Source organism: Epinephelus fuscoguttatus, linkage group LG12, assembly GCF_011397635.1.
Source record: "Epinephelus fuscoguttatus linkage group LG12, E.fuscoguttatus.final_Chr_v1".
Taxonomy (NCBI): Eukaryota; Metazoa; Chordata; class Actinopteri; order Perciformes; family Serranidae; genus Epinephelus; species Epinephelus fuscoguttatus.
Genome location: NC_064763.1, coordinates 31,904,071 through 31,928,891, shown reverse-complemented (window position 1 = coordinate 31,928,891; position 24,821 = coordinate 31,904,071). Strand labels below are relative to the sequence as shown.

The window sequence follows — 24,821 nt, the reverse complement described above, 5'->3', positions numbered from 1 at the left end:
ATGGACGACACAGACAGTTTAGGTACAAAAGAAGGTTTATTGTCATATTTACAGCCAGGATGTCAGGGACGTGATTAGGAAAACACAAAAAGGCAGATCTCAAGTAATTATCTCAAGAAATGAAAAGGAGTTGAATGTCCGAGGGAGCTGTAAACCTGACAAATTCTGGAAAAAAAAAATCACATCCCTGATGTTTCCAAAAGCTCCAGGTGCTACTTGTTCATATGGTAGGACACCCCTTCCCCCGACACTTCCCCTTCTTCATCCATAACTTAAAATCAACGCTGACAATAAGTGCAGACATAGTTTCATTAATGGAGCAGCTACCAAAAAACAAAAAAACAAACAAAACAAAAACTGACAATGCACGTATTGTGCTGTCAGTTTCTTGCACCTATCACCATCCCTCATCCCAACTTTGTTCATAAACATTTAGATTTCCCTAAACAACTCTAAACAAAACATGTACTAAAGAATTCTGTATCCCAAAATACAGTACCGATCCTTTGCATGTAACTGAGTGTGTGCGTCCAGCAATGTAACAAAGCTGGAACAGAAAAACATCAATACATTTCTGGGCAAAATATGCACACACACCCATCCACCCATGGAAAACTAACTGTCTGTGTGTACAGTACATGGACGACATCCTCCAGCCCGCAGGCCTGTGTCCAGTAACCCCTGCATACAGGAAGTTCCCCAAAACACGCACGACAGTCGACTGTTTTGATTAAAGTATTTTTGCTACAACCTGTCTCAATCTCTGCGGCTGTTAGTGTCACAGTAGCTCTGAGGATTATTGCATATTATTTCTTACTATATTATTATGTCAAATTGTGTATGTTGCAGGCATCAGTCTGATGCTTAAGGACACATTTTATTACTCCAATTTGTCACTTCAGTAAAACATATTAATTCCTGTTGAATTTCACCTTTAACCATTGTAATTATGTCTTTCTCATACATGTAAATTTAAGTGTTTCGGCTTTTCGATGGTTAGTCTCAGTCTTCAGAATTTGCAATATGTAACATCTCAACTTTGTACAGGGGTGGGGGACACCACATATTGACCTTTACCATAGTTATTATATTTGTATCTATTTTCACTTGCTTGGTATTGCAGAAAGGCTTGATAGTCAGAGCAAAGTGTGCTGCCTTTTTGTGGAAGACAAGCAACTTCACACTACCTATAAAGTAAAAATACTGTAAACCCCATCCATATGAAGACCAAGCAGATTCAGAATGTTGCAAATTAGTTCATCAGACTTCAAGATGTATTTTAGACGCCTGACTGAAGTAGGTATGTTGAAATTTGTGGGTCGAGGTGGCTTGTGGCATGTGGCCTCAAACCTGGGAGCATTTTATTAAAAGATGGGTATTTTATTAAAAGATGGGTGGTGACTGTTGTTATTATTGTAATAAATGCAAAAAAACAATGTGCGAGATTTGGGAAAAAACATGCAAATACGTAAATTGGGAAGCCCATCTCAGTCCTGAGCTTTTGAATGTTGGTGGCTGCAGGGTTAGTGTGGGATTTGTAGTAAGGTTTGTAATAAAGGCCTTGTAACAGCCAATTGTGTGTGTGTGTGTATGTGTGTGTGAGAGAGAGAGAGATCTGGATGATAGGATGGTAGTGTCCAGCCCCAGATTTTGCAGAGGATGTCGTCTCTCCTCAGTGATGCTGCCTCTTAGATAGGTACCTAAACACAAACACACAGTCAGTACACATAACACTAATACACTTGTTCCATATTTTAGATAGATTTTGGTGAATTTATATGGATTTCAAACAGTGTGTGTGCCCTTGAGTGTATGTTACAGCTACAGTAGCTATTTTAGCATATTTGTTTTCATTATTATTTTGTTGTATTAGGAAGTTCTGACAGGTGCTACAAGCATAATGTCACTACGACTATACAATCATCCTTATGATTGTTTAGCATGTGTGTACCTACCTCTCCCAGTGTTTGTGGTTGAGTCCACTGAAGTCATCAAGTTTGGCGATTTCTTTTAGGTACTGAGCCAGTTTATACAGCTCCCTGTCCTTCTCTCTGTTAAGGTGAGCCTTCATGAAAGGTCGGATCTAACACACACACACACACACACACACACACACACAATAAAACTCAGCAAAACATGCGCATGATGCTGAGGTCAAAATAACAATTATGGTGGCGGCTGCCAACCTTTAGTCCATTCTGTGGGTTCATGAGGAAGTTTCGTCCTATGTCATCAAACATAATGGTGTTCTTCCTGTTGTAAAATTCTCCGTACTTCCCCCATATCACACCCAGCGGCTTCACCTGGACACGCAGATACAGCACAAATAAAGGTACAATCCCTCACTGAGATGTAAACAAACAAACAAAAAGCCCACCATGCTACTCCACGACTAAATATGAGTGTAAATGCTTTCCTCTGCTGTAAAAGAATTAGTAACGTGTAACTGCAGCAGTGAAACAGGCCAGTATCTTCATTTAGGCTCAGCTGTGTGTAGTACCAACCTCCACGACCCCTCTCTTTGGGGTATGTACCGTGATCATTGCTGCACTGTCCAACATGAACGTAATCTTGTAGTTAGGGTTGTCTGTCACTCCCAGCTCCTACACACACACACACACATACACACACACACACACACACACACACACACACACAGGCAGTGGTGTTACATTCTGTTCCCCTCTAAATACAAATACTGTGGTTTAAATTGATTAACACTGCCACCTTTAGGCAAAAAAAGGGTACAAGACAGTAATGGAAGCAGAAGTGTAGCTTCACCAATACCACCAAAAAGAACACAAGTGGAGCACTTACTTTCATTTTGGCATCAATCCACTTCATACTTGTAGCAGCTGAGGAGAGAAAGCACATGTGTAAGATAAATAAAAAGCCTAAAAATACCTTTAAAACTGTTTTACAGTAAACAATGCATCCTTACAGTAATGTAGCCATATAATAATATAAGAAATATTTCAGCAACTATATCCCCTTACTTATCTGGAGAAATGCATGCCTTAAGAGACTACCTTTGATAATTTCTCTTATTCTTGATGAACTGAAGTAAACTACATTTTAAGTCTTCAGCGTAAATATTCTCTAGTACCAACAAGAAGCACACCTGCACTGTTCATGCTAAGTGTTGTAAATAGTACGATTTTAGAGAAAATGGATGTGTTTGGGAAGTAATGAACATATGACTGGATAAATGAGACTTGAATTATCCTGCATCAGTTGTGTGAGAGTTTGTAAACAGATCTTTTTGTCCGTTTTCGGATTCTTCGTTAACCGGAGGCAAACCAAAAAAACAAAGTTTCATTCCCAAATTCAACATAACACAAGGTGAGTAAGTAATATACAAATGATCACTGGGAGGGCGTCAAGTATTCCTTTAAGAAGAAGAGAAAAGAGAATACATACACCAAATGACAATGTCATAGTCCTCGTAGGCTGATGTCAGAAACTCATGAAGGTATGGTCTCATCAGCTCCTGACCCGTTTCTGCACACGACTTGTGATCTAAACACACATAGGATGCAAACATCAATGCAAAGGTCCTAGATTAAAGTAGCAACTGACAGGCTGACAGACAGTGACTGATTTACAGAAGGAGCCGTCAACATTTTAGATTTGTTCGTAAAAGTGTTGACCAGGTGAACTTCTCTGAGATTGAACCCAACATATGCATGTGAACACATGAAGAGAGGTAACAGGGGAGACACAGTATTAAAGTGAATGTTGTGTAACGTCAAGTTAGAGTTAACACAGAGTGGTCGCTATATGCATGCTATGATTTAACAAGCCACACAGTCAGCGGTTTCCCAGTCATGTTCCTAAAGAGCAAATGATGATGTCACTGTAACTCACCAAACAGTGTGTAGTCCACATCCAGGACCAGAAGCCTCTTGCCTTCTCTGGGAGGGTTCATCTCCTCCACCTTATAGTCTTTCACTCGGCGGGCAATCTTAGCCAGGTTCTCCTCTCTGGAGACACAGAACAACAATTGTTTGATATATTTACTCACATCCTCTAGCAAATTTTATCTTACCTCTATACAGACACATATAAATCTCACAACATTTCTTACCTGTTCTCCACTTCAATGACCTCCTCCTCGATGTCAAAATCATTGACCACGTCATCATTCTCTGGGGGAGGGGCTAAAACCTCTTCCTGCACAAAATGAAACACATGCATGTTTAAAGTGGCCAAATGAAACTTTTAAAGGGAAACTACGTCTATTTTGAAAATTTATGCATGTTGTTTCATGGGTCTAAGACAGTCCAGAAGTATTAATAAACATGGCCAACTCAAATCCAAATGCTAGAGTGCTAAAACTCAAATGTGTTATAAAGTCTGGCGCTGCTCCACAGACAATGAATTGGGATAGATAGATAGATAGATAGATAGATAGCACTTTATTGATCCCAAGATGACACTGAGAGCACCCAGGGGGATGTTCTGAGGGTACAGTTTCTGTTTCAGAACTGAGAACATTAAAAAAGAAGACAAACGTGGTGTGGGTCCACAAAATCAGGCTCCCATCATGGTCTATGGTGCAGCTCCAGACTTTATGCCCAATGACAGCACAGGTTTGAGACTTACTTCTCTGGTTTCTAGCTTTAAGAGGGCAGCACAATTTCACCAATATTTATTGAACTTTCCAAGGCCATGGAAAAAATGTAGTGGAGTTCCTAATTTAGGTGGTGTTCCCACAGTAAATAAGCAAATGTTAGGACTTCAAATGTCAGAGAGCAATCAGATCATCACCCAACCAACCACTAACTGACCACAGTTAGGGACCCAGTGTCTTAAATAACAAGCAAGAAAACTTGCTTAGATCGTCTCTCTTTCAATGACTACCATGTTTGATAAAACTGCAAATTAGCCGATCACTCAGGCACATAGCCTGACTGAGCGACTCGTCCTCTAGCCATAAACATCTACCACCTACCAGACTCTCCTCTCTAGTGCCCATCATCATGATCTTAGTGTTAGGCTTCAGCTTCAGAGAGCCCAGCTTCACCTCATCCTCTGCAGGTTTACCTAGAAGCAGGAATGAAAAAGAGAAAGAACAGAAGAAGAGGGGAATTCAATTAGCTAAAAACACCACATAAAACAGAAATCACTGATGAACTATTGTGACAAATGGATTAAATTGACACTCAAGCAGGTAACAGACCAATAAATTGATATGTTTGTACATGTAAAACATCTGCTAATTATGAATATGGATTGACATGGCCAAAGCCTAGGGCAATGTAGGGGTGAATTTTTTTGATCAGAAGCTTATTTCAGAAGAGGAGACGTTGCTTACGTGTAGTTAACAACAATGCATAGGCACAAAGGGAAATAAAGTCCCAAAATCTTATCCACCTGGTTTGGATATTATACTGCTTTACCTACACTAGCTCCCCCAGGTATAACAGACGTGATGCCCTCTCACCTTTGACCTTGAGTCCCAGTAGTTTCTGTCTCTCTGGCAGCACCCCAGTCAAGGTCTTAATGGACTGTTTCAGGTCCATCACTGTGTCCTCCTCAGACAGAGAACTGATGGAGTACTCCTGACCTCCCCATTTTATGATCACTGATACTGACATGGCACACACGAGCTCTTCACACACATAAACACACTCAGCTGCAGCTGGAGTCAGGTATGCACGCGCACAGACGGGTGCACACACTTTCAAGCCAAAGAAATTCCAGCTACAGCATCAAACATGCACACGCACACCTTGCAGAGACAGAGAGAGAGATGGGCAGAGTAACAGGAGAAGTGTCAAGATGCCACACTGTAACTGGCTGTAGCTTGATCCAGACATGGAAAGTAGCTAATAATGACACACAGAGAGCAAAACATGACATCACTATTGTTAAGCATGTGTTGTTTTGGCTGGCTAATTCAAGACACAGCGGCCAAATGCCACCTAATCAGAGCAGACACTTTGACAGTCCCTGATGTTGATATTTTTAGCATGAGATGGCTAACACTGGCTAGCAACAATGTAAACACGCGAGGTAACGAGCCAACTAGCTAACATTAGCTGACTGAGCCACACGGTTCGGGTATCCTTACCTGGTAGAGCAAGCTAACATGTAATGCTCGTTAAACACTGTTTAATTTCGTCCGAAAGTTGAATGAATGAATGAAGTTTGCCGTTCAGTTTCATTCATCGAGTGGCGCACACTATGCTCTTCCTGGCGTCCGGACTCCTACCGGTAGTGACGTAGGGCAAAAAGCTTCGTTACCATAGTGACCATGTTGCTAATAGTTTACACTTACTTCATCCTTAAATGTCATCTAATAAAGACAACACAAGAGAAAAAAAAGGAAATAAAGAAAATTCAACATTAAGTTTAGCTTATTTTATACTTGTTTGCATTTTTCACATGCAAATAGTTTCTGTAGCCTACGATTCAATTAATATTAGATAATATGATTATTACTGGAGAACTTTTATAGGAAATGCATTTTGCATTAATATAATTTTCCACTGGACAAATACCATTCAATTACAAATCAGCACTAGTAGGCTTGATTGACAGACGGTGCAGAGCATTACAAATGTTTGCTATATTCTAATTCTTTTATTGTTTCCATTTAACACGTACTCTGGACATCCTGGAAAGTAGCAACTATACAAAATGTGTTATCCCAGTGAAATAAATGAATATGAATCCTGTGTGTGTATGTGTGTTGCTTTAACAAATACACAGATATCTGTGGGCACTTAGACGGGGGTCTCTGCCAGTGAATGAGATGGGGTCACATTTTACATGCTGATAAATTGCATGACACGTCATAATTTCTTATTAGAAAGCGTTAATGTGACAGCAGATAATCCCCAAAATGCACTTTGACGATATCAGTTTCTAGTACCTTAGTGTTTATTGTTAGATCCCAGTTAGTTATTACTACTCCTCATGCGGTCTATATTAAATATGCAGTATAATGAATATATATTCACTCTTACATTATATACAGTCAATAAAAGCAGTTATAATATAATAAAAACAGGGGAAATGTGCACTAAGCATAACTACACACTGGTTGGTGACTGACCTCTGCCCATCCCAATTTACCTGATCCCATTCATAATTCACAGAAACGAAGAAAGCCAAATATCCTGGCCTAATATGGAAAATAATACAACATAAAAGCAAAAGTACATTCCACAGAGCCCCACTAGCTTTACTTTCCACTGTCGGTAACAAGTAAGCGGCCAGCAGATTTACTGGGACAGACTATATTGCGCATGCCCAGTACATCCTCCTCGGTACTTCAGGGTAATGGCTGCTAGGTGAGATGAGCGGATCGGCCGCATCCTTTGAGTGTGAGGCGCTTCCATTGAGAGGACCGTTAACTCGGGCGGTGCCGAGTTAAAATGGTCGATATCCGACCCGAAAAGCATCCCGAAACCGTTGTACATATTGCGAACATCGTCCTTCTATTGTAAGTTCCCTTTTTTTCTTACTAGTCTTGGCTGGGCGCCATAGCTAGCTCAGGATCTACCAGTGTGCTTGCTAGCTAAGCTAACGTTACAGTTGGACTTAGTGGCTAAGGGGGGGCTGTTTGTACTAATCTTCAAACGGTTTAACGCTGTCTGCATTTACGTGAATGTGTATGGACGCTGGTGTCTAAAGTGGCAGGCCCGAGCTAACGAGTCGGGTATGTTTTTTTAATTTCCGCTGTGTTGGAGTGAGCTTGGTTGTTGACAGTAGCTAACTGACAGCGATGCTAGCTGACTACGTTAGCTTGAATTGTTGGCTCTGTGCCTGCTGCCTGCTCGATGCAGCTCATCATTGCTACTCAGCACGTACACAGTTACAGCTATTTTACCAGCCTGACACAAAACATATGGAGAAAGTGAACCCGTAATTTGGTTTGTGGGACACATTTAATACTTTATCACACAAAGCAGCCTAGTTAGCAAAGTGTTGCAGTCTTTGCGGCGTAGCTAAGAGATTTTTTTCTTCCGTCGAGACAGAGGGGTTACTAGAGTTCATGGCGTACCACAATCGATGCAGCACTCACTCATCCATAACGTCTGTAGTGCTGATGTTTCAGTTAACGGGGCAGTGATAAAAATACACCCCTTTAAACCCAAAACAACCACACCGGGCCCAGTAACGTTAGCTATTAATGGATTACGACAGATAAAAATACAGTGGTAGACGGTCGCGTTATATAAGCTCGGATTCTGCGAAGTGATCTCTCTCTGGCCAGTGATAGTCGTGGTGAATTCAGTTATGTAAGTTATCAGGGTCCTGTCCCGGGATGCAGGAATATTAATGGATGGAAACTCTGCTATTGGCAAGTTTGAAGTAGCCCGGGGTATCATGAAACGATTGGAAAACTGTCTTGTTAGGGCCACATCAGAAACATGAGGTGGAATGATTTCCTCAGATTTTCCTTTGTGGTTATTGTGAGTTTACAGCAAGCTTCAGTGCTGCTGGGCGAGAGGCCGGTTAGCAATGATTGATTCATTGGAGGTCCTTAAGTCTACAGAAAGAGGTTACAGCTGGTTTATGAATGATAGTTTCAACAGAGAAGCTACATCAGGACCTTAACATAACCTGACAGAAACAATAACTTAGATTGCCTTAGACTAGCTGTTGATCAATAGAGAGGTTGTTAATCACTTAAAGGGTTGAGTTTGATTGTGGCACAGTGATTCTATTATGTGTGTTTGCTTTACATGAAGTTTGAATCCCTTTTATTAATAAGGTACGCTGATACATGAGATGAAACTCTTTTGATTTAGTGGTCTTTTGTTTTGATAGGGAATTTTGTGTTGCAGTAGCAACTATAATATAATCTAGTAGGGGAAAAAAAGTTGACCAGAAATGCAATCTTTTGTATGTAAACACAATAACTAAACTATCATGGAATTATGTTAATGCTCTGCTGACTCAAATATAGTGCAATAGATTACAAAAGTGGGAAGTAACATCATGTATTTGTTCACATATAGCTGGTTAATTTTCATTTATAAATATGGAACATGTGGTTTACTGTATGTATGGGCACATGGATGTAACCAAATATGGGTCAAAATAAGTATTTGCTCTTTGTGTACATGCATGTATGAACAGTGTTGTGGTTCTGTAATGTTATATAGATAGATAGGTACATGATACAGATAGTGCATAAAAAAAAGTCAAACGAATAAAAAAGTATGTCCTTTTTAAACACAGGCATACAAGTGGGAAAACTGCAGTAAGATTTGCAAAATGAATGTAATTATAAGTTGAAAAGATAAATTGCCCTGTGCTCGAAATTAAGGAAAATGTAATTAAAGTCCAATTAGCGAGTGCAATAAGAACCTCAGCAGCCTCCCGGTACGTCCATACTGCATCAAGGTACAGTGAGATGACAGAAATGTTTCCATACCATTTAGTACATACTGAGGTATGCACCCCCTCGTTATCTCTCATTGTGTTAGGCCTTTGCAGCAGGGTAATGTTGCAAATCAATGCCCAGGACACTTTTATGGCAGTATTGGATTTACAGGATTTTTGCATCAATATGATGAAGTACGTCAGCACAGAGTTTTATTTTCGATACTTGATTCAAAGACATCTCCATCTGATTAATAAATAAATGTTTCCTCCATTAAATCTTTTCATATTGTGATATACAATCTCACATACTCCAGCCCACATTGCCTCCCACTAGACAGTGTTGTTAAAAGAAAATAAATATAAATGTATGCTGTAAATATAAACAGAACAGTGTGTGAAAAACTGAGGAAGCATACTGCATATGTGAATAAGCAAATTTGCAAGTGTGCTGAATTTATCAAGTCTGCACCTGCAGAGAACCACCTGAAAGTGTTCCCACATAGTTTATTCTCACAGTTGCTTTTGCAGTACTCATGTTAAGCTCTGTGCTGTTGGTGAGTGTGTGGAAGTAAACAGAAAGGCCTGGATCCCTGTGTATGTATTTAAGTATGGGCTGATTATTGACTGATTGATCTGATGCACTTCCTGCTGACAAACCTTTGTGTACTGTACTGTATATAATACTTTCAGAACTGCAAAAAGATTGTGGTATTCCTGTGGAATCTCAGCAGTAATACTGTACTATGGTGTTGTAGGATTTTGTTTTCTACATTCCTGAGTGAGCAGCAGAGAGGAACACACGTAGATGAGGGGAGGAAGACAGTCAACAAACAAACTGACTTGTATTTGGCAGTGAGGTAGTGTCTGGTTTTATTGACTGTCCTACCTCACTGATCCACCCTGTACAAACACAAAAACACTGGGGAAGCAACAAGGCAACACTTTGAATGTTTTGCAGGTAATTAACGCAACACAGCATGCTTAAAATCATAATTTTGGTTTCAGCACCGACTCATAAGTCAAAGTGAAAGGTTTTATCTTTATATCTGACATGGTTGGATTGGTTTCAGGGTTTAGGTGAGAAAATGCAGTGTGAGTGTTCCTTAGTCATGTGCAGTTTTAATCACGCTACCTGCAGGGTGTGACTTTCACCATTACATCACTTTTTGAAACATATTTGTGAATGCCATTAACAGTGTATCCGTACTTGTGTTTCTTCTTATACTAGTGTTTGCCTAGTAGTGCGCTTGCAATTATTATATGGATGTCTGTTCATTACATTATTTATTAGGCTGTTTTTTTAGTGTTCTTTTGATAATATAAGTGGTGGGATATTTGTTTTAAAGCCTCCCAATGCTAGTAAAACAGCCTATATAGTTTTGCTCTCTCATATCATGCAAACATTTATCCATGACTGCATTCAGTTTGTAAACTGTCTCTCAAATAAGTATCATTTGTATAACTCGTAGTGTTGTCAGTGATATTCTGCAGGTAGGAATACAAAGAAAAATATCAATAGACCCGTTAAATGTTATGCATAATAATTGTTATAAGGGTGTGAATGTAACACTACCCACCTGCCAGATGCAGGAACACGTTGGCTATTGCTGTTAAGTTTATCTGTAATGCCAGCCACAGTAAAATGTTACTATTTAGATTAAAAAAAAGTGACTTTTGGGTCACAGAATACTTAGAGGTTGGTGTGTTTAACATGTACTTCAAAGCTGTTTTTTTTTTTAAAGTTATATCCCTCCTAATACCTTCTGTACTTCCTTAAACTTTCTCTCTGTACCTCCTTGTGACCTCTCTCCACTCCCATTCCCGGTTCTCCTCCTTTATTGCTGGTTGGCTTTCATCTTTTTCCTAATTTCTTGCTCCGATCCTCTGTATCTGCTGTTAAACTTCTTTTTGTGCATTGTCCCTCTTTTTTTGCAGTGCATCCACTTTTAACATCCCGTCTTAGTGGTCAGTTCTGCCTGCCGTTCAGAGTTTAAGCTGAGGCCATGGCAGTGAAGGACCGTGTCGAGGCGGTGCTCAATGTGGGTCTGCGTGTTCCCAGCATCATGCTGCTGGATGTCTTGTACCGCTGGGATGTCAGCTCCTTCTTCCAGAAGATCCAGCGCTCCAGCCTCTCCAACAACCCCCTGTTCCAGTACAAATACCTGGCACTCTACCTGCACTACGTAGGTCAGTGTTTGACACACATACACACACGCACAGCCTGCTCCAGTACAAATACATTCCCTCTGTATTAACACTTCTTAGGGGATTAGTGTAAAACAAACACATTACACAAATGCTTTGCGCTGTCTGCAATATATAGCGTTTCACACATTTGATAACGTAACGTGTATAAAGAGCTGTAGCCGTGGGGCTGTCAGTATTATCAGTTAAGTTATCATGGCCTGTAGTAGGTGAATTGTGTGGACTATTTGACTGGGCTAACAGCTTAAGTGGCTCCTGTTCCACAGGCGTTAACAGTAGGTCAAGACCTAACAGTCACGATGTTAAAATGGTTGGATTGCATGGTTTCTTTTATTTTTTCCCTTTAGCAAAGTCGCCTCTCTGTACCCAACTCTGTCAGTTTCAGATTGCACACACATGGTGGTAGGCAGTAAGCCACAAGGCTCTGCTTTGTAGTGATTTCAGGACTGTCAGGAGGGATTGTTTGGCATGACCACAAGTGGAGTGTGACCAAAATTATCTGATTTATCCGTCGGTAACATGAAAAAGATGGATGCCGCCTGAAACCAGTTCTCCTCCTCCAGCTGTGCGGTTCTTGCCCCAGCAGTGGCATTCTGGCAGTGTGAGTCAGCTGTGCCAGTCAGAATTAGTGTGATACCAGTGTCAAGTGTGTAGGTAGCTCAGTCAAACACAAGCAAAAGATTTCGTTGGAGCACAAAAACAGAAAAAATAAAAGAGAAAAAGGCTTTCTGAGAGTGCCAACCTTCATCAACACTTAACTGTTATCCAATTTTTCCTCAGTGTTTGGTTGGCCAGCTCCCCATCCACTTAAGTTTATTTTCACCTGCCAGTGAAAAGCCTCACAAGAAGAGAACAATGCGAGTGGGAGTTAACACCATTTCCTCCAGATACCTAGTAATACGAATTGCTAGTGCAGTGACAAAGACAGTCACTGGCTTCCCACCAACCTACACCAGCCAGAGCAGATGCACCACTGTCTGGAGTTGAATGGGGGGGATCTGAACAGTGTCCATTAGAGCTGTCCCAAATGATTATTTTTCTAGTGATTAGTCTAGCGATTATTTTTTCGAGTAATTGACTAATCTAACGATTCATTTTTCGATCAGTTTAATGATTATTTTTTTAATTGTTGATTATTTTTCCATTGTTTGTTTAATGAGGCAATTTAAACAATATGAATACCAAAACATTTCTTTACATTACCATTTATTGAAACATCAGTGTTTCCCCTACCATTATATTAGGGGGGGCCCCCCCAATGGCACACCCCGTCCCCCCTTGAAGGTCAAGTTAGTTTTATTTAATTAAATTTTCTGTGTAGCGCCAGATACCTTGTCCTTTTATTAAACAAACTAAATAGCCTTATGTTATTTATCTTATGTCATTTCTGTCTCTACATGGTCGCACGTTTACAATTCTCCTCTGCTCTCTGTAACATGCACAGTGGAGTTTGGCCCCGATGCACGCACAAACACGCACAAACACACACAAACACGGTTTGTGAGAGAGCGGTTCAGGCTGCATTTTCCTGACCGAACCCGACCTGAGTGAGACAGTTATAACCGAGCCTGGCCCAAACCTGCAGCACAGCCGGCACTGTGCACACAGTCAATGGAGCGGAGCCTGTGTTGCATTCAGGCGTTGTCACGTAAATAACAAATTCCAGCACTTGAATAGGCCATAGCACAATAGTACAGCACTGCAGCTGCTTCTGCACAGCGCCATTTTTTTTGTTTGAACCGACACGTCGACGCAAATAATTCGTGTCGACGTATTTACATAGTCTATAACGTCTATGACGTCGACGCGTCGCCCCAGCCCTAGTGTCCGTAATAGTGGGGCTTGTGTTCAGGTGAACTGTAAGTTAAAATGTGATTTCCAAAATAATCAAGACTTAAGCTATACCTCTTGGTCGTACAGTTCAACTTAAATGCATTAGTTGTGTAACAGCGGAAATCCCATTTTTGGTTCACCACCAGAATTCCTTCTTGGGTCAAAGTCCATTCATGCACCAAATTTGACAGAAATCCATAACAAACTGACATATTCTGCTGAAACAGTCAAAACAGACAAGCTGGCATAAACCTCACCAGTTAAAGCAGTGAAATGATGAACACATTCCCCAAGTGCACTGAAAAGCGTTGTTAAAAACACTCTTTGTAGTTGTGTCCCTGGATTGAACTTGAACTGGATGGTTGCCAGCTTTGTGATGAGTAACTTCCATTTACGTGTTGATTCGGGAATATGTTCACAGGTGTATTGTTAATTTTTTAAGCTACTGTTAATCTTGTGATCAAAGTTATGACATGGTCTTTTAACAGATGTTAAAAGTTTTTTCCCCTTAAAATAATTACTCAAACCAATTAATCAGTTATCAAATTAGTTGGAGATTAATTTAATATTGGCAACTAATCAACCACAGACCCAATCTGGAAATCCATCGGTAAAAAAAAACCAAAACAAAACTTTTTTTTTTCTTCTTTTCTACAATGTAAATTGCAGAATCTGTTTTGAGAGATTACCGCAGACCCAACCAGGAAGACATAAAACAAGGTCTCTGCATTACAGGGAGTCAGTCAGGTGTATTTTCAGTAACACAGGAGCACTGAGAGACAGTAACAGTGATGTGAGGGTGATGTTGACTCAGCAAAGTCTGACAGTCAGACTGTGCTTGTCTGTTTTCTTTTAGCTAGGTCAAATCACAGTGTTGAGTTTTCTGTGTGTGTTTTTATATGTCCGTGTGTGTCTGTGTGTGCCGTCAGACTTGGCTGCAGTTGGTTAATGAGCCAATAGGCTTGGTATGTGCTGATGAGCGCTGTGGGTGGACAGACAGAATGAAAGGGGGAGAGAGAGAGGCAGTAAAACCAAAGTAACTGTTGCTATGCACTGAGGAGGTTTTTTGGGGGGCAGGGTTTTAGGAAGTAGACTGTTGTGTGATAAGCCTATTGGCAGCAGTGACGGTTTGATTGACTGTCAAAAATAGCTCCCTGCAATTACATAAGAAACTTCTGTCTCGCAAACACACACACATAAATTAAATGCTATCTATCGCTTTTGTGTTTAGATAAGCAGCATGGCCCACAAACAGGAAGCAACAGAGGTGCTTAATCTGTTGTCAGTTTTTACTTCAGTACTTTATGCTGTTTTTCTTGATTGTCTCTCACTGGTTTTGTTTGTCTGTGTGTGTGACTTCATCGCAGGTTACATCCTGAGCTTGGTGCTCCTGACTCTGCCTCGTCAGCACCTGGTTAAACTCTATCTGTACGTCCTTACGGCCCTGCTGCTGTTTGCTGGTCACCAAGTCTCAAGGTACACACACACAAACACAGACTTAGATTCACTAGTAGACATGATATGACACAGCTGTCCTGACTTCTGTCACTGTGGTGAATGCCTTGAATGATAGAGAATGTTTGTGTATTATGTTCTGTATCTTTTTCAGGGCATTTACCCACAAAATATATTAATAGCTAGTGTTAGGTTTCCTTGTGCTAGTTGAGATGGATGGTTAGAAATCTTTGTCTTGAGCCATAGGTCAGTGGTTTACAATAAGTCACAATAGAATTCCCTCTAAACTGAGCATTTTGGCCTTTCTTTGTTAGGGATTATGTCCGCAGCGAACTGGAGTCTGGCCATGAAGGACCTGTCTACCTTGAACCTCTCTCCATGAACAGATTCACCACTGCGCTCATAGGTATAATATTACACATGAATGCACAAAGACACACGTGTACAATATACATTATGAGGCATGGTTGCAAACATAGGCAGCTTGATGTAGTTCAGAAGCTCCTTTCTGAGCTCACAGGAGACTATTCCTCCTTTTCACTTTGATCACTCTTTCTCTTTCCTTCGTGATTGCCCGTGCATCTGGAAAATCCGGAAAAGTATTAAAAAAGAAAAACATTGATCTTCTGTCACTTGTAGTGCTGCAGTACACTGAGAAACTAATTTTAAACCCAAGTCTCTGTGACAGCAAAAATCCATCCTCCGTAAGGAAGGCTCTCAACTCTGGAGTTGAAGCTCTGTAACTTGTCTGTGCCTCAGTCTTTCTGTATGGAGGCTTTGGAAAAAAATCAGAGTCAGTTGAGTTTTTATAGGATATTACTAATAACTGCTTGACTGTATTAAAAAGCATCTCTTTAAGGTCACATCACCTAGCTGCTCTTGTCATAACTCGTACTGATCACCAGCTTCTACCCATCATACTGTGAAAGCTGATCCATGCTGAAATGGAAAATGTATGTTCCTGGATCCATAGGACCTGGCATCATCTTACTGAGTGGGTATGGAGGTTCCTGTGCTATAAATAGAGCATACAGGGTGCTGATTCCACTGCATAGTGAAAGCCTTAGAAAGCAAAAATAATATTAAAAGTTATAGTGGCAAATACTGCCGCAGAGAGAGGGGGGAGATTAAAGCTGCTAAATATGAAAGTGGACGTGTGTTGGCGCATCTTCTTACAGGTTCATGTTCTTTCATCTTCTTACAGGTCAGCTGGTGGTGTGTACGCTATGTTCCTGTGTGATGCAGACCAAGAGGATTTGGCTCTTCTCTGCTCACCTCCTCCCTCTGGTGGCCAGACTGTGTCTGGTCCCACTGGAGACCATCGTCTTCATCAATAAGTTCTCCATGATCTTCACAGGCCTTGAGGTCATTTACTTCCTGGCTTCTAACTTGTTGGTACCATACAACCTGGCCAAAACTGCCTACAGGGAGCTGGCTCAGGTAATAAACTAGTTACCTAGTTACCTAATGTTGCAGTGTTTTTTATTACAAGATTTCAGCTGGAGTGGTCCTGAGAGATTTCGTCACATGTAATATTAATGTTATTCTGTCTTTGTGCCAATTACCTCCATCTCTCCTCTCCTCTTCTCTGTACCTCTCTCTTCCTCCGTCCCCCAGGTGGTGGAAGTGTACGGGCTGCTAGCTTTGGGTATGTCTCTGTGGAACCAGCTGGTCCTCCCAGTTCTCTTCATGTGTTTCTGGCTACTGCTGTTCGCATTGCAGATCTACTCCTACTTCAGCACCAGAGACCAGCCTACCTCAAGGGAGAGGCTTCTTTTCCTTTTTCTTACCAGGTAGGATCACAGCACTGGTCAGACTGTGTGGGGCATCATAGATTGTACACCACAGAGTCTTTAGAGTGTGTTTTGTATATTAGCAGGTTATTGTAGAGTTACTTGGAATACTTACTACTACTATACTTACTTCTCTCTCCTCCCTCTGTTCTCAGTATTGCAGAATGTTGCAGTACCCCGTACTCCCTGCTGGGTCTGGTTTTCACTGTATCCTTCATTGCTTTGGGAGTTCTCACACTCTGCAAGTTCTACCTGCAAGGTTATAGAGCCTTTATGAATGACAACACCATGCACAGGTCAGTCAGCACGAATGTCTGTATGTGTGTGTTTATGGGTTCGTATAGGGTGTGTGTTGATATGTGGTTACACTTGTAATCACTTTGCATGTTTGTTTCCAGGGGGATGACAGAAGGCATCACCCTGCTGATCCTCGCTGTTCAGACCGGCCTCATCGAGCTTCAGGTCATCCACCGAGCCTTCCTCCTCTCCATCATCCTCTTCATCGTTGTTGCTTCCATCCTGCAGTCCATGCTGGAGATAGCTGACCCCATAGTCCTGGCCCTGGGAGCATCCAGAGACAAGTAAAATAAATTTACCATGCAACTTTTTAATATATATTTTAGTTAAGTTCTTATTTGAATTTAGTAGTCTAATCCTCAGTCTTATAAAAATGGAGTCACACATGTCTACCAAAAATGGATTTCTGCTGAGAAAAATGCCAAGTGCCAACTCTGTGTGTTTTGGCATTTTGGCAGCACAGTTAAAGGTCAAAGCTGAATGTTTGAAAGCAAAATGCTGCCCATGTTAGTACAGCTGAGGCTGATCGGCCTTCTTCTCCCTCCTCTATCTGTCCTTCAGGAGTTTGTGGAAGCACTTCAGAGCTGTGTCTCTGTGTCTTTTCCTGCTGATCTTTCCAGCCTACATGGCCTATATGATCTGTCAGTTCTTCCATATGGACTTCTGGCTACTCATCATCATCTCCTCCTCCATCCTCACGTCACTGCAGGTAACACACAAGTAGAGAGACACACACAGAGCGCACACATTCTGTAAAAAAAGTGCACACCACCTCTTGGACTTTCTTAATTTGAATGTCTTGGAACATTAAATCGCGATAGATGTAGCTGCACCTAATTTGTCTCAATTAATAGAGACAGCTCATAATAGAAATCCTGTCTCCAAAACTCTTGTGTTTTATCCACTGCGCCTGAGGATCCTGAAACATCCATACTTTGTGATTAATTATTAAATGCTGAGACACTCTCCTCCGTCACCTCCAGGTCCTTGGCACTCTGCTGATCTACGTTCTCTTCATGGTGGAGGAGTTTCGAAAGGCTCCAGTGGAGAACATGGATGAAGTTATCTACTGTGTCAACGGGACCTACAGATTGCTGGAGTTCCTGGTGAGTGTCACACATGCACACACACTGTGTACAGTAACATGAGGGACATACAATACTGCATGTATGGCATTAAAGTATATGCCTTTTTCTGAATTAAGCATTTTCTGATTAAGATGTGGGATATGCCGGTGTTATTTAGGTTTTTTTTTTTTTTGATACGTATACAGCGCATTTGGCATATGCGTCTCAGTTAGGGTTCAGTTAGGTAGCAAAGTTAGTGACACGCAGCCTGTTGCCTGTTTACAGTCATCTCTGTGCATTGTCATTGGAGATGTTGTACACAAACCAACTCGCCAACAGTTTGCAAGGCTGGTGTAGAGCTGTATGCCCAAAGAAAAGCCCACATTTCTGGCCAGAAGTAAAAACACACCTACTTTTAAGCATTATAAAAGTCTTGGATATCAACAAGTTTTTGGATACACGCAAATATGTCAACGCCGACTGTTTCAAGAACATGGTTGAAGAAATGAAAGCAGGAGGCTGTGTTCGTATGGTAAAACAAGTCTGCCACCAGTGAGAAAACTTTCAGAATAAGGGTAAAAACAGGACTTTTTTGTGCATGTAAACACACTCACTGTAGCTGTTTTCCTCCCCTGGCAGGTTGCAGTGTGCGTGGTGTGCTACGGCGTGTCAGAGACAGTATTTGGGGAGTGGAGTGTGATGGGCAGCACCATCATCCTGGTCCATTCGTACTATAATGTCTGGCTCCGAGCCCAGCTGGGCTGGCAGAGCTTCCTGCTCAGGAGAGATGCTGTAAACAAGATCAAAAGCCTCCCCACGGCCAGCAACACACAGCTGGAGCAGTATAACGACATCTGTGCTATCTGCTACCAGGTATGAGCTGGTTTTTCCTGAGTGTGTGAGTCTAAGGAGAGTACATGGCCAAGAGTAATTTCAGGCTTCAAGTTAAAACTCGACTAATGTAAAATCTGATTTGATGCATGTGAAAGGAAAACTTCATCGACCAAAGGACTGTTTGTATATCAGTAACTCACCGTGTGTTACACTGAAAGTGAAGCTTATCTGTGCTCTCTTTAAAAAGCCGGACACCATTGGGGAAAAAAACCCAAAACAAAACAAAACAGTGAATTCGCCTCACTGAACATGGGAGCTTCTGGTCTACCACTGCCTTAATCTGTAGCTTATTTGTTGTTTTATGTGTCCTTAATGAATCTAAACGAAACCCCAGAGCGACACCATAAAACAAACTAACTAATTTATTGGGGCAGTGGTAAACCAGCAGCTCCCATATTCAGAGGGCTGAGTAATTGATATACAAGTGGTCATTTGGGGAGTAAAGTATTGCTTTAACACTGAGCAAAGTGGTTTTGAGACAAATCAAATGTCAAAGGAAACATAACAACACTGAGCGTGTTTGTTTCTGTGCTCGCTCCCTCCAGGACATGAATAGTGCTGTGATCACTCCGTGCAGTCATTTCTTCCACGCTGGCTGTCTGAAGAAATGGCTTTATGTCCAGGAGACATGTCCCCTCTGTCACTCGCAACTCAAGAGCCAATCACCAACCACCACTGCCCCCAACCAAGACGTACCTGCAGCCAATCAGAACCCTGCAGGGCAGGAAGAAGCCGCATCCAATGAGAAGCAGGAAGATGACACTTCTCCAGACGATGGGAAGAAGAAGGAAACGGGAAAGCAGGAGGGAGATGATGGACCTGCCGTGTTAGCTGGAGAAACCTCCTCCTCGTCCTCTGATGTGCCCTCGACTCCTCAGCACTGGGCCAAGACTCCAGCAGCCTCATCGTCTTTTTCTTCGTTGTCTTCTTCCCCACTTGTGACTGAATCTCAGAGCCAGTCGCTCACAGATCATCCCTCTTCGTCTTCCTTCTCTTCCTCTAACACATCGGACACGCACCCCTCTCCTTTATCTCTCTCCCACCCTTCCTCCTCGTCACAGCCAATGGTCCAGGCAGAGGTGACCCCTGCTGAACCTGAGCCCGCCCCTAAGGAAAACCCCGGCTTCCTACTGGACAGCCCGACGGCATCCATTGGTCCATCACAGTTTGACCAGCCCACTTCCCATTCTGAGGAACAGTCGCCTCTTCCTTGCAGCCTCTGAGCCCCATCGTAACACACACGTCATACGTGCATGCACACATAAACACACAATCTAAATACTCCATCTGCCAATATCCTGCATATATTCTACTTGTCCAGCGGTTGGCTATCCCATCATGTCTGAAATTTAGCTCTTAACCTCTCCATATCCACTTTGAGAGGAAAAAATCCAAAACAATCTCTAAGCAGATATTCACCACTCAGTTGTTTGGAACAGTTCATCTCAAAATCTTTCCACGTTGAGTTGAACTTTCACGCCAGCAATGATTTCATTTTCCATTCAGCACCAAAAGGGGAAAGCAGTAATCTCATCTCAAAAATTATGAGTGGTTCTATGTCATGTTGACAAAATGTGAAATCCTGAATGAAACTGGAGTACCGCATCACTCCAAGCTTGTTATATCGATATCAGAGCTGTGATGACATTTCTAAAATCATGCTTATGTCCGTCTCATTTCATGTGATGGTTGCTCCCATCATGCCTTTGTTTGTGCAGCTTCACTCTCCCAGCTGTACATCCCATAGTATTTAGGTTCTCTCTATCGTCCTGTATGTGCCATGATCTAATGAGGAATGGAGCGGAGGTTTATGGTTGCATTTTAAATGGCGACAAAGACGTAACATTTCATATAGTCTACAGATTTCTCCATTGGTTTTGATAACGATTTTCACTGTTGGATGACAGTAGTTACGTGTATTGATGAGCATTAACAGAGTCTGAATGTTGTTTCTTGAGGCCATCACATGACCTGAAGCCTGGTGCTAAGCAGAGGATACATGGTGTGGTCTATTTAAGTGTTACAGTGTGAACAAATCAAAGGGTTCACATGAAAGATCTCATTCATTTCACGTGTCAAGCTTTCTCTGTTGAAGTGCTTCAATATTTGAATCAAATTTGTTTGGCTGGTCCCAGCAAAAACAATTCTACTTCTCATCGCCAAACTTTTGTATTACTGTTAAAGAGATGTTATTTTTAAGATAATTTTTACATTACTGCTTTATCGGACAGCCCGCAGACAGATTGAAAACTCGGGAGAGGCAGACAGAGGAGGGAGATATGCAACAGAGGCCACAGTTTGTGTTTGAACCTTCAGCGTCGTGAGAATGTGGAGTGTAAATTAGCCCGCAGTGCCGGCAAGGAGCCCAAACTTTGTTTTCGTTGGCTTCACTTCATTTGTGGTACTCATCCGCACTCATCTTCCCGAGCTCAGCTGACTTTACGAAAACATTCAGCCAGTCACATTTAACTCATCCATCCCGAGTTTTGCTATCGAGCCAGCGACTTTTGAGACTCTTCCATAGCAGGAGCCAGTCACCTCGCTCCATCCAGCTCCTTTATAAACCAATCACATCAAAGCGCCCTGTGTTTTCTAAGACCATCATTATCCTCCTGCTGCTCAGTCACTTCACTCCATGAAATGTTACTACCAGCAAATTGAGCCGTTTGATGGGAAAGATTTTTTTTTCCACACACGCTAGCACACACTCACTCTCAGTCTCAGTCTGCTCATGTGCTTTGGCAAATTTTGTCCGACTGGGAGAAGCGTGCGTGTTGAAGATTGTGAGTGTTTATAGCAAGACTAAAACTTGAGAATGCGGAGTTCTGATGCACGCTTATATGTAGAGCTTGCACGCTGCCACTGTTACCATAGCATTTATTTGTTTGTCTCCAGTGTGCTCTAACCTTGCTACCATTTTTTTTTTTTTCTGACATTTTTCTTTTTTGGGGAGGGGCGGGGGGGTGGGGGGGTTGCATTTGCACTAATGTCATTTATACTAGCAAAGCTCCAAAGCTGTTCTGTGGCTGTCAGCAACCAAATACCCTCTGATGTGTTTGTGTACGAGGAAACAGCCCAATCTGTTTGTGTGTAATGTATATAAATGTTGCTCTGTATGGCATCTATATTAAACCAGAGGAGTGTTGATATATAAATAAGATCAGGGCTCGGTTTCGCCACAGCTTCCCAGTGCTTCGATTGTTCTTTGTTTCTTTACATGCCCTTGAACAAAGGCAAAGATTTGGCTGAGAAGCTTTCAGGGGAAACCAAGCCCTCTGATCTGTGAGACCAGCCAGTGTTACTGCTTCTCCAGTCTGTATGACGCGTCCTCAAGCTGGTGTGATCACTCTGGTGCCCTCTAACTGTTAGGAGTGGGATCAGCATGGCGCAGACGGAGCGGAGATGCACTAGTTAACCTTCAACAGTATTACTTACTACCACTATTACTAAAGGTCTTATTACTATGAATGACTTAAATGTTGACATTGGAAAGCGTTGGCCACGGGGCTGAGAATGAATACATAATCCATGTAGGATCAAACCGGGCCAACGCTTGTTTAACTGTGTTCTTTTCTTTTTGTTTTTTTTTAAGAGATGAAATGTAGAGTTTGATGTATTTTGCACATGTTCCTCTGAAAGGTGAACATAAGGACTTTCTGTATTCTCGAGCAACTCATTCTCATTTTATTATCAGCTCCATTCCTTCAGACTGATGAAATGGTTACAAAGATTTACACAGCCTCATACACACTTGAGTTTTTCTTTCTTTTTCTTACTGTGGAGCATTTGAGCTGTGTCAAGCAGAGCGATCACCTGCACGATACAGCGTCACACGCTACACAAGATGAGACCTGTCATTGGCAACTGTATGTGAATTTGCATTAGAGTATTAAGTGATAAAGAGAAGCCTGTCAGCTGTTGATTGCAGATGTTTCTGCTCAGTTTATACTCCATGTTGGAGACATTGCAGTTGTTGCGTTCACTCTCCAGGCTATGAACTGTGACATCATCTTATTTCAATATTTCATATCTGACTGGACAACCTATTTATCTGTAGAAAGCTTATGGACGTTACATATTTTAAAACTAGGCTTTTCAATATTTAAATGAATTATTTGCATTCCAGTGCATCTCTGAGATTTCAGCTGTGGAATTGACTTCATGTAAAATGCACCAGTGACTGTTTAGGCAAGTTGTCTCTGAGCTATTGTGCCAGACAAATTCTTAAACCCGTCACTGCAACATTAATGTTCACCTAAAGGCTGTGAAGATTGACAACTGTACATTTTCAATCAATCCATGTCAGTTAACACAAATATATTATTGCTCTTCGTTGGCTTGCTGGTGAAATAACACAAAAACAAGCCAATGTGGCCTAAATATTCCAGTATTTAATGTGCATTAATGTAAAATTGGTGTTATAGAATTCAATAGTGTAACTAGGAGGAACATGAATACCTGTTGAAGTCAGTCTCTCACCTGGAATCTAGATGTTTCTGAGGCTCAATTAATCACAATACTTTGCAAAATCATTCTAACGCTTAAAATGTAAGCAAATATTTAAATGGATCTCTAGCTGCCACAGCGCTCTCTGACCACATTTCTCTCCTGAATGCCCCTTTAATGAGCATTAGGAGAAGACCAGCTCTGCTGTCCCGTACTGTTGCCTCTGACTGACAGATGTTAGTCGATCATGTTCCTGACAGAGTTTTGACTCATTCTTCTTTTTCTGTCTGACAAATTTTTCCACACTCACATTTAGGACCTGCTCTGTAAAACCTGACTCTGAATGCCAGTTGTGTTCTGTTAACTTCACGATTGGTTTAGGACTTTCTGCCTGGCATTGCCTTGGTTATTTTACAAAAATTGAATGTCAGAAATAAAATGAACCATCCACTCTGGACTCAGTCATCATTTTATTTTGATTTACTGTTTATAAGTAGTAGGCTATTTTGACTATTATTAGCCTAATGTTATTGTAAGTCATAGCAGTAGCAGGCCTGGTAAATTTAGACTTGTAAGTTAATACAGTAAAAGATGACATAGCTCATCAAATATAGCTTGTACTATTGATTTTTAGAAACTAGAAGCATTAGAATAATGTTTAGCAGCATTTCTACACCATATTAATATAAAATATAACTTAGCGAGACATAGTTTCATCATGGTTTTATTCAGAATATTTTTATTATTTTTTTTATTGTTATAGGTTTGACCTGGTGGTGCATGAGTGCGCCTGTAGTTGGACGGCTCGGACACATGGTGGAGCTGTTGCGTCGTTTTTAGACTGAGTGGGAAGTGATCCAGGAGCCAAACCGCCGCTGGTGACACACACACACACACACACACACACGCACACGCGCGCACACACACACACCGAGGACTATTTCTGTCACAGTACTGTAGGGACTCAGTGTGCACAACAGTGAGTTTATAGTGGTTTTATATCGTGTTTCTCTTTAATCTGCCATGTTGTTCCTGTTCTTCAAGGGGCTGCAGTTGGGCGCGCGCATGTTTCTGTATTATTAGCTTCCTTAATTGTGCTGCCTTTTTTTTTTTTTTTTTTTTTTTAAGATTGTTACTTATGATTTAATCTTGCTTTTGACATCTACACTACTTTAAATTTAATGTGAATAAATGATATTTATGATGCGTAATTCACCTTTAAAATGACCTTTTTATACTAATTCAGCTTCTTATGATATAAAAATGTACAAACTTAGATAGCCTACACTTCAGGTGTTCAGTCTGACCTGACTGGACTCAAATGAACACATCTTTTAATGTGTTTATAAATGGGTGATATTGAGAGATAACAGTTTGGCATCCAGCTGTTTTAATTCTAAAATATGCTTTTATCTTCACGACAGAACTCATTGTCACTTTGCATTTCATCTCATTACATCAAATTTTAAGCATTTCATTTTACACA

At 41.3% G+C, this 24,821-nt stretch overlaps 2 protein-coding genes across 3 annotated transcripts; one reads left to right on the top strand and one right to left on the bottom strand.

Moving 5' to 3' along the window:
• Window positions 1-17: 17 nt before the first annotated feature.
• ublcp1 (ubiquitin-like domain containing CTD phosphatase 1) lies at window positions 18-6,213 on the bottom strand. Its single transcript, XM_049592917.1, has 11 exons — window positions 6,077-6,213; window positions 5,447-5,734; window positions 4,955-5,046; window positions 4,088-4,173; window positions 3,868-3,983; window positions 3,421-3,519; window positions 2,818-2,855; window positions 2,505-2,603; window positions 2,187-2,303; window positions 1,956-2,083; window positions 18-1,700 (listed from the first exon to the last, which is right to left on the bottom strand). Exons 2-11 carry the CDS (start codon window positions 5,598-5,600, stop codon window positions 1,673-1,675), a joined length of 957 nt encoding a protein of 318 aa, XP_049448874.1. The 5' UTR covers window positions 5,601-5,734; window positions 6,077-6,213; the 3' UTR covers window positions 18-1,672.
• Window positions 6,214-7,268: 1,055 nt separating this feature from the next.
• LOC125898269 (RING finger protein 145-like) lies at window positions 7,269-23,810 on the top strand. 2 transcript variants are annotated; one of them, XM_049592029.1, is made up of 13 exons: window positions 7,269-7,453; window positions 10,101-10,303; window positions 11,281-11,532; window positions 14,751-14,859; window positions 15,153-15,244; window positions 16,043-16,278; window positions 16,456-16,631; window positions 16,787-16,927; window positions 17,030-17,212; window positions 17,490-17,637; window positions 17,912-18,034; window positions 18,635-18,868; window positions 19,435-23,810. In XM_049592029.1, exons 3-13 carry the CDS (start codon window positions 11,349-11,351, stop codon window positions 20,110-20,112), a joined length of 2,304 nt encoding a protein of 767 aa, XP_049447986.1. In that variant the 5' UTR covers window positions 7,269-7,453; window positions 10,101-10,303; window positions 11,281-11,348; the 3' UTR covers window positions 20,113-23,810. The 2 variants fall into 2 exon arrangements, with proteins under 2 accessions (XP_049447986.1, XP_049447985.1); XM_049592028.1 differs by lacking the exon at window positions 10,101-10,303.
• Window positions 23,811-24,821: the final 1,011 nt, after the last annotated feature.